Source organism: Xenopus laevis, chromosome 5L (genome assembly GCF_017654675.1).
Source record: "Xenopus laevis strain J_2021 chromosome 5L, Xenopus_laevis_v10.1, whole genome shotgun sequence".
In the NCBI taxonomy this organism is placed as follows: domain Eukaryota; kingdom Metazoa; phylum Chordata; class Amphibia; order Anura; family Pipidae; genus Xenopus; species Xenopus laevis.
The window spans coordinates 113633554-113647516 of NC_054379.1; the positions used below are offsets into that span (position 1 = coordinate 113633554).

The window sequence follows — 13963 nt, forward strand, 5'->3', positions numbered from 1 at the left end:
GATTAAAGCATACAGTTTTTTTTCCACGACAGACATTTTAGATACCATGTGTGCTGCCTGTCTCTATTACAAACTTTTGGTAATATGCTACACACTACTAAACTGCTAAAAGCATGAAGTTGCTATAGCTGGAGGTAAACAAGTCACTTCAGCAAAGAAATAACCCTTAAAGGAGAAATGAACCTGTTCTGAAAAAAACCATACCCCCCCACCCCAGGTAGACCCCCCTCCCCCCAGGCTAACTACCCCCCTTGGGAGATGCCCCATACTTAACCCTTGCCGCAGATTCTTCCAGCGAAGTTCCACGCGTCCATCTTCTGCGTCTCGGTAAGCTGACTGCAAGATCGGCAGATGTCCTTGGAATTCCGCACATGCGCAGTTGCGCAAACTGCTCCAACTGCGCATGCACAGAAATACCGATCTCGCAGTCAGCTTACAGAGGATGAAGAAGAAAAATATAGAGTATGGGGCATCTCCACGGGGGGTAGTTAGCCTGGGGGGAGGAGGGAGGGGGGTCTACCTGGGGTAGGGGGTATGGTTTTTTATTTATTTAAGAACAGGTTGATTTCTCCTTTAAAATCAACTGTGAAACTTTTGAGGTGATTAGAGCATTCACAGACACTTTACCTCTTCTGTGGCTAAAGCACTGAGGAGGGACCACCAATTGGCAGGACATACAAGGGGAGTTAGGGAAAGTCCATTAAGGATTATAGTCTGGCAAAGATTCTGCTCAGTGTGTGGCTATGATTTTCACACAGAAATTAGCTGGTCTGTCAAACTATTATAACTATTATTATTTATTATTACCGTTTATTACTTGAACCTACGAAACAGTAAAAGATACAAACGTATATGTTGCACTCCTGGTCAGTAGATTGGTATAATCCAAATGATTCTTCCTGTCAGGAGTTTAACCTCTTAACATCAGAGATATTTGGCGAATATTCATATATTTAAGTTAACTGTGTTACACATTCAACCCTAAAACATGGCACCCAATCCTCATTCGTCTAACTGTTAAAGAACTGTGACTCCTGACTTCTATTTAATAATCTTCTTTCTAAGTGGTCACCCAGAGAGAGAAATTCCATGCCCCTTTCAGCTTTTTGGAAGTATAACTTCCAGCTTCTAGACCGATGCAGGAATTTGTGCAGCAGCTTGAGTGACCCTATTCCATTAATAAAATTGCAGTTACTAAGGTCTCCATTGAAGTGTTTTGCAGCTGTAGCATTTGCATAGTTTCCTTTAGTCCTTCAGGCTGAACTTTAATGTGTGACATCTTGTTGCTGTGTTCAGTGCTATTTGCTATAAACACTGAGTCACGTTAGCAGAGCTCTGTGTTTCCACAGCCACTTTGTGTATAATCTGATCAGTGGGGATTTACAGGGCTTCACATGTGACTCAGGGCTGCTTGTTGAAATCCCCTTTCTCATATACCAAAGCTCTTCAAACCATTTTGGTGCCTTGGCGAATGGCGATATGCCACATACTCTCAAAGATGGGCCAGATACCGCATTCACTATTCAGCTTTATTTGTAACATTGTCTAGCATATTTCTGCAATGACGTGTTCTTTCCAGCATAAATATTTTGTACCACATAGTTTAACTTCTACTATGGATATTCTACTGCACGTTGCCTAGATTACTGATGTAGTTAGGAAGATCCGCATACTAATGGACTGCCTAGCAAAGACCTACAGTATTACCAGTAAATCTTTGATTCTTTGCATGATGTGTGGTTTATGACTGGATATACCAAATTGGGCAATTAAGTGATTATGTAAGAGACCATGAACTTTGCTTGAAGGGCCAAAATAGGAGAAATTGATGTTTGTTGCTCAGTTGCTTAGCTGAGCCTGAACTGGTTTTGTGCAGAAAGTAAATTACTGGCTTTGAATGTTCAAATACAGTATGTAATGGAAATAACTTTAGGAATGGATGCCATTTCTCTTATAACCATGTGTGTGCACACTTACATGTACAAATGACTTTCTCTTCTCTGTTTAGTGAACAACAAATGATACACTGAAATTTTTTTTTTGTTATTTTCAGTACTAATAACATTAAAATATTTGCGGTTGTGACTTTTTTATGTTAAGGAAAGACAAATAAATGCCAAAAATATGCTGTTTGCATGAGTATTAAAGAGGTTGTTCACCTTCCAAGCACTTTTTTCAATTAAATTTTTTTTAGATTGTTCCCCAGAAATAGACATTTTTCAATTACTTTCCATTTTTTTTACTGTTTTTTTCAAAATCGACGCCTGAACTATTGAACTGACCGACTCAAACTGTTATAATTTTGCAACATTTAGTTGATTTTCAGCAGCATTTCTGGGGTATTAGCAACTATTGTATCAGTTCTAACAGCTGCCTTTAAAGGACAAGGAAAGTCTAAAACGAGAATAAGGCTAGACATACTGTATTTTGTATACTAAACATAAGCATGAACTAATCAAACAAATGATTTATGCTTTCAAAGTTGGCCACAAGGGGTTGTCATCTTGTAACTTTGTTAAACAAATTTGCCTGACCCTGCACATGCTCAGTGTGGTCTGGGTTGCTTAGGGATCGTCATTAACAAAGCTGCTTGAATTCAGCATGGCAGATAAGTAAGGTGGGGTCTCCCCCTGCTGTTCATGAGTATGATTGTTTACCTGATCAGCAGTTAGGGACCATCTGACAATTTCTATCCACAGAAGTAAATGAAGGGAGAATTTCACTGCATACAGTCAGGTTTCTTATAAAACGGTACACATTTTTTAATAAAAGTATATTGGAGATGGGGTTTCTTTTTCATTAAGGAAAGTAAAAATGGCTTTTTCCTTGTCCTTTAATGAAAGACGGGGATTCTGCTCAGCAGGGACAAAGCTAAGAAATGTATCAATAAAATATATCTATTTAGAACAGTTTACAGGGTTGTCAACCCCCTCCCAGAGCAGCTTTAAAAGGGGAAAAAAGAAACTTTACATTTCAATATTAGAAAAACAGTCACACATAGAAAATATAAAGTAATTGGAAAAAGGCTTTATTTCTGGTGAACTGCCTGAAAACAACTAGGTGTTTGTAGATGAACAACCCCTTTAAGTATTTGAAGCCTTGAATATTCTAAGTCTATTACTGTTGATTGTAAAGCATCCTATTGGACACACAGAGTGATCAGTGCTAAAATGTCAGGGAAGTCTACCTCACACTGCTATGAGTGCATCAGTGGGGACACTTTGTATTCAGAAGTATTCGCAACAGTGACAGGCAGAGAGGGGTATTTCATTCACCAAATATTTGGTACATGTGTCAAAGGTGTACAAAAGTCTGCCACTGACCTAACAAAATGACCAGTCCCTTCTGATTTAAAAACAAATGCCCCCATAACATGATGCTACCACCACCATATTTATCTGTAGGCATGATGTGCTTTTGTGGTATTGGGTACTGTTCCATTTCTGCCGTACACACTGATTGAAGCATGGGAAAAAAAGCCTTAACCATCTCACCGGAAAAACCCTTCCTTTTATGGCAGTTGGGTAACCCTCATGATTTTGGCACACACTAGGGGGCAGATTTATTAAAATATGAATTTATAGCTTAATACATAAAAACTCACCCAAGTTCTATTTATTCCTGTGGGATTTTTAGAAGCCAATTTATCAAACGGTGAACTCTTAACTTTCACCCATTGATAAATACGCTTCTTAAATAGAATGAATAGAACTTAGGTGAGTTTTTATGTATTGAGCTTTTCCATTTTGATAAATTTGCCCCTAGATGTTCTTTAACATGTTTCTTTTTCATTAATGACTTTTTGTCACACTTCATACCAGCTATTAATCTTGATATACTTGACTCATTCCCTCTTGGTAAGCAGAACTCTTGATATGGTTGACTCATAATGGTAGTATCATCATGCTGTGAAGATGCTTTTCAACAGCAGGACTAAATTACACTAGTTTTGTGCCATTTACATTTAGATGGGGTAGTTCTACTGTGGGCCAGTATTCATCTCATAAAGGAAATTCCTCCATGAAGAGATGTGAACTGTTCAAATATTTATTTGCTACGGGTGGACTTTTACAAATCTTCCGACCTTTTGATTCTTAATAGTAATCGGTTCCGTGGTTTAAATTGGCCACACATACCTAGTTACATTCGTTTGGCCTAGTGATCAAGACCGACATCTGGCTCCACAGCCAACAGATCTTACTTGGGAAATAGTATTTTATTTTTTCAATGGGCTGCCAATTCAAAACTTGTCAGACCAAATCTGCTCATTTTTTTTTTTTTACTTCCTTAAACCACTTTTGTTGCATCAGAAGTACACTTCATGTGACATTAGCTAGCCATGTCAGAAAAAGAAACATTTAGGAACTTGGCTCAGTTCCTGAGTGTCAAAGCTAGCTTCTGTAATCGGCAGTGCTTTTCTCATTCAAACGGCAAGTGTGTTTGATCATTATGATGTACCCTAAAGGATCTTGTCATATACACCTTACTTTAACTTTAAAGGAAAGGGCACTGAGACCCTTGTAAAGGTAGAAAACTTACCAAAGTAAAAATGGTCCAAACGCACCAGCCCCAGATATAAAGCACCCTGTGTACCATTGACCTCTGGGGCAAAGTAAGTGACATATTCATAGTGATTTTTTGCTGTGTCAGTCTCTAAAAGTCCCTTGAACTTCATCCAAATGGGCAGGAATTACTGCCCAGATCTGTTGAAGAACACAGCAAGCAGTATTTCCCCAAGTAGCAGTATATATGGCCATCAATTTATAGATGAGTGTGTACGGTACCTGAGGAACCGACCAGTATCAACTAATACTGTGTAAGGGCACCCTCCCTTGTCCATAAAAAAACATATTCATACTCTGATGTATCTAGCTGTATTTAGGATCTGGCTTCCCATGTTGCCCTAGCCTAATAGTAAACTATCCTTTAAACCTGATGATAAATAAGGATTTTAAGTAATTATCTCTTCACAGATTGTGAAAATCTGTTTCTCCATAGTTGATCTTTAACACAGCATTTGTTCATTTTAGCAGTTTGCTGGTGTTCTGAAGATAGTTGAAAAGTCTGAAGAGACCAGAAAGTATGGAGAATAGGGAAAAAATCAACAAGGGGGAGGAGGATGAGATGGTAAGTCTGTTTTATAGGTACACAATATTTCTGAGATGCATGCTCAAACATTGAGTATTACTCTGTATAAATCTTTATAAATGAAATATTTGCTGTTTTTTGCAGGAGATTGATGGGTATAATTTGTGCCGCTGGAAGCTAGTCCTTGTAGCTATAGGCGTGTTGTGTAGTGGCGGCTTTCTTCTCCTCCTTCTGTATTGGATGCCTAAGTGGCGTGTCAAGGCAACATGTACTCGAGTGACACTCAAAGACTGTGATGTTGTGCTGCTGAGAACAACTGTAAGTGTGAAATACTTGTGTAATGAAAATGGACAGACATGTACATAAGCACCACGTGCCACAGAGCTTGCAGCCATGTTGTAGCTTTCTTTTTCAGTTTAGAAAAAACAAAATCGATATATATAAATGTTTGCTTCCCTTATTCTATTCATTTACTATTTTGCCACGTAATGAAAGTGACGTCTTGAGTATCTTTTCATTCTGTTTGCTCATTTGTGTTTTTAAAGGGAATGTCAACCCAAAAAATATTTTTTTGCCTAAAAAGAAAACTTATTCTAAGCAACTTTGCAATATAAATGTATTACAATTTATTTTTGTTATTTGTTTATGTATTGCTATTGATAGCAGTGTTTGTCTGTCTGTCCCATTCTATTCTCTGTCCTGGTGGTTCAGACTGTTACAATGTAAGACATGCCAGCTGATTAACAGACCTGTCTTTGCTGGGGAACTAAGACTTAAAGGAGAACTAAACCCCCTTCCCTGACAAAAGTCCACAGCCTCTCTGCGCTCTCCCCACAGAGTCTATTTCAATAAACAGTGCCTTTTCATAGTAAAGCTGAACTGTGCAAGCAGAAATGCTTCTGATCTGTTCGTCGACACAGAGCTTGCTGGCGCATGCTAAGTTGAAATTACTCCAGGAGCTACCTTCAACTGCGCATGCGCCTGCAAGCTCTGTGTAGCAGAACTGTTCACAAAAAAACACACATTCAGAATATGTCACCTGCTATCGCAGCTGTCCATTTCTGCTTGTAGAGGTCAGCTTTACTATGAGAGCCACTGTTTATTGAAATAGACTCTGCGAGGAGGGAGCAGAGAGGGGATCATTTGATGGCTGTAGATGGGGGGTTAGTTCTCCTTTAAGGGATTCTGTTATGATTTTTATGGTGTCGTTTTTATTTCTAGATTACTTTTACACTGCAAATAATTCACTCTACCATATAAAATTATATTCATGAACCAACAAGTATATATTTCTTGTTGTAATATTGGTGTGTAGGCAGTAGTCATTTTGCCTGATCCTGTGCTTATATATATATATATATATATATATATGTAGGGACCCCTACTGGGTAATCTGCCCTGCAGCTTTAAGGCCCCCACCTTTTTTTCTTAGAGTGATCTGCCAGGAGAGAATGACACTCCCCTGCTACACTGCTATATAGTGTGTGTAGGGAGTGGCCACTTCCTCTTTGGCCTGTGGATGGTGATCCAGCTGGGTGTGCTCAGGAGAGCCTGGGCACAGCTAGGCCCAGAAAGGCCCATGTGCTTTGGAAGAAGAAGTCGGGGACCAGGTAACCCCGTGAATGAGGAATAGTTGCACTAGGGCAGACTTGTTATAGTCTCTCTAGGAGAGAAAGGCAGAGAGGTGAGAGAGAAAGAGCAGCTGAAGCTCCAACAAGGATTTGCAGTAAGGGAGTAGCTTCCCAGAGGCTTTATGTGTTGCCTCCAGTCAGGGACCTCAGTGAAGAGGGACTGTAGGGTACAAGCTGCTTTCCTGACAACTTCCAGGAGGGAATGTGTGTGAATACTGCAAATGCCTAATGGAGACCTTTCCTCTGTGAGAAATGCCTAATGTCTGCAGCTCTGTGTGAGAAATGTGCTATTGCCTCAGCTCCTGTGTGAGTACTAAACCTGTGGTCACTTGCCTCGTGCATAGTTAAATAAACCGTTTTCTGTTTTACTGCAAGAACCTCCTGGCGCCCATCTTTTGTTGTATGCACAGTAGCCTGGGGGATGTAGTTGCACTACACCATAGAGGGAACACTTCCACTTAGCGAAGGCCCTGCCCTGGGTGTAAGTCGCGTGTAACCCATGCTCTAGTGTTCTAGCTGGTGAATTAACCCCGAGTGGCCCAAATAGGTGTTACATTTTGGCTGCCCAACGTGGGGCTCAATTCCCTAAATCCAGGCTGTGCATTGTTTTGTTCGAATCGTACGAATGGATGTACGAATTTGTCGGAGTGTACGAATGGATCGTACGAATTTTTCGAAGTGGATAAACGGAACGTACGAATTCTTCGAATCGTATGGATTTCCTTCGAAGTATTTGGCCGTGGGTTCGGGCTTGGAGGTTCGCCCCGAATTTCACGAAGGCCTGCGGATGTCAGTTGGATGGGAGGAAGATGGATGTCCCGGATGGAGCCATTTCCTGCTCATGTGTGATCCCGGATCATGGATCTGGAAGAGGAGAACCTGGAGGATGGATTCTTCTGATGTTTGCTACAGCTCTTCTATGGACTCCTGCAGAGTGAGATGCCTAGAGTGTTGCTTGCTTGTTTTTTGTGGCTGGAAGGACTGCTGGACTAACGTTCTAATTCAGGACTATTGATCCCCACCACCATTTCTTCTGCCTTCACCTACTCGCTGAGTAGTGTTTCTGCACCCAAGGACTGGCCTGTGTGGACCCTTGGGAGGGGGAGAAGTATTTTTGCTGATGTGTAATAAAGTTGACCAACTGCAATGTTTATTATGCAATTGAAAATGTTTGATACAGTATTGTGCATGCTGTGTTTCCTTTACAGTGACCATTGTTACCAGGTATGCCTTAGGAGAGGATACCAGAAGTGGATGTGATGGTACTGTAAGTTGATATATGTTGGGGATGTTTAAACCATTGTCGGGACGAAATGGGTTTTTCCCCCGGGTGTATGTAGGGACCCCTACTGGGTAATCTGCCCTGCAGCTTTAAGGCCCCCACCTTTTTTTCTTAGAGTGATCTGCCAGGAGAGAATGACACTCCCCTGCTACACTGCTATATAGTGTGTGTAGGGAGTGGCCACTTCCTCTTTGGCCTGTGGATGGTGATCCAGCTGGGTGTGCTCAGGAGAGCCTGGGCACAGCTAGGCCCAGAAAGGCCCATGTGCTTTGGAAGAAGAAGTCGGGGACCAGGTAACCCCGTGAATGAGGAATAGTTGCACTAGGGCAGACTTGTTATAGTCTCTCTAGGAGAGAAAGGCAGAGAGGTGAGAGAGAAAGAGCAGCTGAAGCTCCAACAAGGATTTGCAGTAAGGGAGTAGCTTCCCAGAGGCTTTATGTGTTGCCTCCAGTCAGGGACCTCAGTGAAGAGGGACTGTAGGGTACAAGCTGCTTTCCTGACAACTTCCAGGAGGGAATGTGTGTGAATACTGCAAATGCCTAATGGAGACCTTTCCTCTGTGAGAAATGCCTAATGTCTGCAGCTCTGTGTGAGAAATGTGCTATTGCCTCAGCTCCTGTGTGAGTACTAAACCTGTGGTCACTTGCCTCGTGCATAGTTAAATAAACCGTTTTCTGTTTTACTGCAAGAACCTCCTGGCGCCCATCTTTTGTTGTATGCACAGTAGCCTGGGGGGATGTAGTTGCACTACACCATAGAGGGAACACTTCCACATGGCGAAGGCCCTGACCCTGTTGTGTGAAGTCGCGTGTAACCCATGCTTCTACTGCTAGCTGGACAGTTTAACTATTTGTGTGCTATGCAGCCCAAATAGGTGTTACATATATATATATATCTCTCTCTCTATCTCTATCTCTATCTCTCTCTATATCCAGCACTTCATGATGGAACTGCTTTCAGATGTTATTGTTTCTACTACTAAGTGTAACTGAAGGAGTCACAGTGGGACTTGGATTTTTATTATTGAGTACTATTCTCATATCTACCAGCGAGCAGTTATCATGTGTCAGGGAGCTGCTATCTAGTTACCTTCCCATTGTTCTGCTAAAGGACTGCTGGGATGTGTGGAAGGCAGCTGGGTAATATCGCTCCCAAGTTGCAGAGGAGCCGTAAAGAGTGTTAAAAATGTTATCATAGCACTATTCACATGACTGGGGGCACCTGGAAAACTAACAACATATCTAGCCCCATGTCAGATTTCAAAATTAAATCTAAAACAATCAGTTTGCTCTTTTGATAAATTGATTACAGAGCAGCACTATTAACTGATGTGTTTTAAAACAAAAAAAAAATGTATACATTTTTCTGACAGAATCACTTTAAGCAAGTGCTGCTTTCAATAGCAACTGTTTAGAATTATTTTTTCTTATTCTTAATAGGCAAATTTATATTTTGGGCATAATGACTGCCTTCCTACCCCTACTACCATATTACCTATTTGCGAGACTTCGAAAGAAAATATTTAATCGGCTCCTGTGTCTGTGTGTCTGTGTTGTTCTGCACTGTATTGTGGAAAAACACTACATAGACTTTTATAAGTGTTTTATAAAAAAAAAAAAAAATAGACCAATTGTGTACCTATTAGCCCATTTAAACACAGCGATTTTAGTATAGGGTCTAATAGTTTGTCATGTAGATTGTAAAATCAGTTTTGAATAGTTGTGTATCAGTTTTATGGATTAGAATGTTTAACATTAAACAACAGTAATGTAATCACTTACTTTGGACCCTAAGCTGGTGTTTCTGTTTGCTGAAAAGTGCCCTGGTACGACGTATTATCTTTTTAGTGTTACATACTGGTTTGGGGTCTCAAGAAAGCAATTATATTCTTCCCCAGGGAGTTTGAGCTCACTACTTCTTTAATTTGCTCTTATCTTATGTTTACATTTTAAAGCATGTTTCATGTAAGTCGTATGTATTTTTCATAGAATGTGTGTTTTACAATTTTTTTTTTCCAATTTGAAGGATGAATTCAGGCAATGGTTTTGTGCAAAGGTGCGCATTCTCTTGTCTCCTGTGACTGATCCATTCCAGATTCCTGAATCCATAGCAGGCAAAGTGACAAATGGCCACATAGGACACCTTCCAGAGACCCCCACAGAGCACCATGAAGACCATCCAATAAATAATGCAACAGTTCCATTACATGAGGTATAGTATTTTTGCCTATTTCATTTTCTAGTTTTTATCCGATTTTAGTAGTAGATGCAGTTTTCACAAGACAGAGTAGGATCAGTTAACCATTTTTGCATACAACCCAGAAGACCAGCAAACATATTTCCCCGGTTTGAGTAATTCTAAAACTGCTTGTTTGTCTGCAGGCTTCTTGTACCCAGTAGATTCTGAATTGGGAGGCTAAACCTTCTCATTTCATGTAAAGTGCTGAATGTGTGGTAGCTCAGGGATTAAATGGGCAATGTAAACCAAAGTTCAGCTTGTACTAAAAATGTGTACTGCCTTTTCTTTTAGTTTAAAAAACCCTGTGAAAAACAGATTATCTTTAAAATGGCTGAAAATAGAAACATTAAGTACATTCGTAGGTTTTCAGGAGAAAAATCTGAGCAATTTTATTTGAACTATTTGTTTAGGACTTTTAGTGTTCCCATAAACAGTTCTCAAATTGCTGCTGTCATCCAAGTTAGACATGAGGGCATTTTCTTGTTGACTATAAATGCTGTGTGATATTTACCCTAAATGGCTAGCAGGATTTCTGAATACAGGTATATAAGCTTTATAGAGTGGTTTCTCTCAATGCAGCATGGGGAAGTTATCTAGGTAGCCATTAATATAAAGGATACAGCTCCTATATTCAATTTGTATCAAACTTTACGTTTTACAAGAACTCAAACTCCTGTTTTGTAGGTACGTTATTTCGTGCATCACAGTTTGACTTACTACTGGAATGATGTTCACCAAACATTCAGCTTGTTTAAGTAAGTGTGTGTATATATTTTCACTTTCTGCACAATCTGGGTGAGTCAAGCAGTTCTGACCCGCTGGTAACATTTATGGTTTGTCATTTGTATACCATGTTGTAGTTATTCAGTGTAATGTCTGCACAGGCCATTATACAGTGTCCACTTCAAAGAAGAGATGGCAAATCCGTTATTCTTAATCTGTTTATTCATACATTGAGTAGTTTCATTTACCAGAAACGTTTGAAGCTTAGAAGAAAAAAAAAAAAGCTTAGAAAATGACAAAGAACCATATTGCTTGAGCCTACTATGCGGATTTCTACCTTAAAAGTTCCCCTGTCATCCAGCCCTAAAAACTGTATATTAAAAGTCCTTTTCATATAAACATTAACTCCAAATAGTTTTTTTTAATAAAATCCATACCTGTTATTAACACTGGGTGATTAAAGGGAAAATTCACCTCCCACTTTGTATATGAGCAGCTAGGTCCAGGTAGAAAAGGCACATGAACAATATCTGAGATTACAGAAATCAATATAATTTTTTTTTATACACAGACATATGTAATTCCACAGTTTGAAATCAAACGATGTTTAAGGTGGCCATACACGGGCAGTCCTTTAGACCGATTAGGCAGCTTATCTGCCCATGGGGCCCTCTGACAGGCCTCCCTGATCGATATCTGGCCAAAAATCATCCAGATCTCTATCGGACAGGCTTGATTTTTCTGGCAGATCGAGGATGCCACGGCTCATTGATACAGGTCTTGCTCTGATTTTTCGTATCCCCCTTCATTGATAAACAATTGCATTACCACAATATCACCCATTCAAGGTGGGCCTGTTGATGGAGTGATTCGCTTCTTTGGCGACCTCTCCAAACGAACAAATTTAACAGTATATGGCCACCTTTACTTGTAAGAAACATTATACATCCACTCACTCCTTGTTCTGTTGTGGAGCGATGGATTCTTGGACTTGCTCTGGTTTTATAGTTTGTAGTGCACAGATCTCTGAAAAGCAGAGGAACTTCAGGTTCCAGAATCTATTACTTCACAATAAAACAAGGTTAGGGAGAGGTTGGATCACTCAGCATAATGGAGGGTGAGGAATTGGTCCCTCAGTCATTATCCGTATCATTGTATTCGATCATTATGTGGAATTGGTTCTGCGTAAAAAAAAAATATATATATATTTTGAAAGTTTAGAAAATATTTTTATGCACACTTTTTTTATAAATCCTTCAGGATGAGCTCAAAGTAGGGGTTGTATATTTCTTTAAGGGGCATATAGGATTATAAGTGCCACAAGTCTAGATTACTGCATGTGTGCCTGGCACTGCCTGACTATGTGTATTAATATTCTATACACAACCAGACATGTCCGATATGTAAAGTGCTTGCAACTGTTTATTGATATACTTCTCTCCTCCTCAGGGGCTTGGATGAAGGTATCCAGTGTTCTTCAATGCACCGTGAGCATAGCCAGGGATTATGTAAAGAAATACATGATTACAGGTATGTGGGTTCTTTCCTCTAGAGAGGGATTTAAGACCTTTTTTACCCATGAGCCTCATTCAATTTTAAAAAGAGTTGGGGAGCAACACAAGGATGAAAAAAGTTTGTTGGGGGCAAATAAGGGCTGTATTGTCTATTGGTAGCCCCTGCCCCCAAGTCAGGAATTCAAAAATAAGCTGCTCCTTTAAGGTCACTGGGAGCAACATTTTGGAGACCACCTGTTTAGACCCATTTATGCCCTTTCATACCAGCAAGGTAACAAAGGATGCCACCATGAAATGTGTATATAGGTGTATGTTGTAATAAGCACACTGTTATACATCGTACACAACCAGCAGGTTCATGTAAGGCAGCCTCCATAAAATATACAGAGAAGTGACTATAATAATCATACTACAGGTACATAAATACTTTTTAACTGGATGTTTATGCAGTTTCCCTGGCTTCTTTAGTATAGTTATAAAATATGCAGCATAAACACAGACAGAAACCTATACAAATCTTGCCAGCAAACCGTATTTCCAGTTCAAAATGTGTGCAACTATCATGGTCTAACACCAAAAAGCGTTACACCTTTTCCTTTTTGTGTTTATTTGCTGTTTTCATAAACATGAAACATATATTAACCTATTTGTTTTTCTTTCTCATTCCTTATTCAGAAAATTATTTTATGGAATAAATGAAATCACTGTTAAAGTGCCTTCTCTTTTTAAACTTCTGGTTAAGGAGGTAGGTGCCATATTATTTATAAATACAGCCTATCCTATACATGTGCAAGAAGAAGGGTTTAGGAAATGTTGTGGTCACAGCCTCATTGCACCCCCGCTTAATATTTTAAAAATTGGTGGTGAGAACAACTTTCCCTTTTGTTATAGTTTATATAGGAGCTGTGGCCAGCTCCATGTTGTAGCGCTCACCCTATCCAGCTATTATCAGGTGATACCAGTGGTGATCATTAAAAGGGCAACCATGTTTGGGAGTTTTAGCCTTGGAAGCAAGTTAAGGTGGCCATAGACTCCAATCATATCATACAAAACAAATTTTCGTACGATATTCTGTGAGTGTATGGTGGGAGCCGAGCCGACTGATATTGGCAGAAGACTGAATATCGGCCGGCTTGTTGATCGGACTGGCCGGAAAATTAAATTGAGCGCTTGAACATTGCCCATTATTAGTGCTGAATCGTTACATACAGGTAGAATTCTATTGTTTCTACCTGTATATCTAACGATTCAGCTCTACACGTGTGTATCGAAACTAACAATCTTTCCTGGAAAGATCGTAATTGTAACGTCTGTGGCCTCATTAAGTTTCACGTAAAACTTAGTCCCTGTGTAAAATATAAAATGAAGCAATTGAATTCTTAATGAACCAGATGAAACTGAGTGTAGGATTGGCCAGACCAGGGATGACTGATGTCGTTGGCAAGCTTAAATATATTGCAACATATGGACAAACAATGGCCGTTTTG

The 13963-nt window shown here is 39.8% G+C and overlaps 1 protein-coding gene across 3 annotated transcripts in view; it reads left to right on the forward strand.

Moving 5' to 3' along the window:
- The window catches only part of atp13a3.L (ATPase type 13A3 L homeolog), an 84009-nt gene that overhangs the window by 15897 nt on the left and 54149 nt on the right, over window positions 1–13963 (forward strand). For 2 of the 3 annotated variants that reach the window (XM_041563305.1, XM_041563307.1), the window contains exons 2-7: window positions 5031–5127; window positions 5233–5406; window positions 10027–10212; window positions 10924–10994; window positions 12412–12492; window positions 13152–13221. In XM_041563305.1, the coding sequence (XP_041419239.1) occupies window positions 5083–5127; window positions 5233–5406; window positions 10027–10212; window positions 10924–10994; window positions 12412–12492; window positions 13152–13221 (627 nt within the window). In that variant the 5' untranslated portion in view covers window positions 5031–5082. The remainder of the gene's footprint in view (window positions 1–5030; window positions 5128–5232; window positions 5407–10026; window positions 10213–10923; window positions 10995–12411; window positions 12493–13151; window positions 13222–13963) is intronic. The other variant, XM_041563306.1, reaches the window with a different exon arrangement.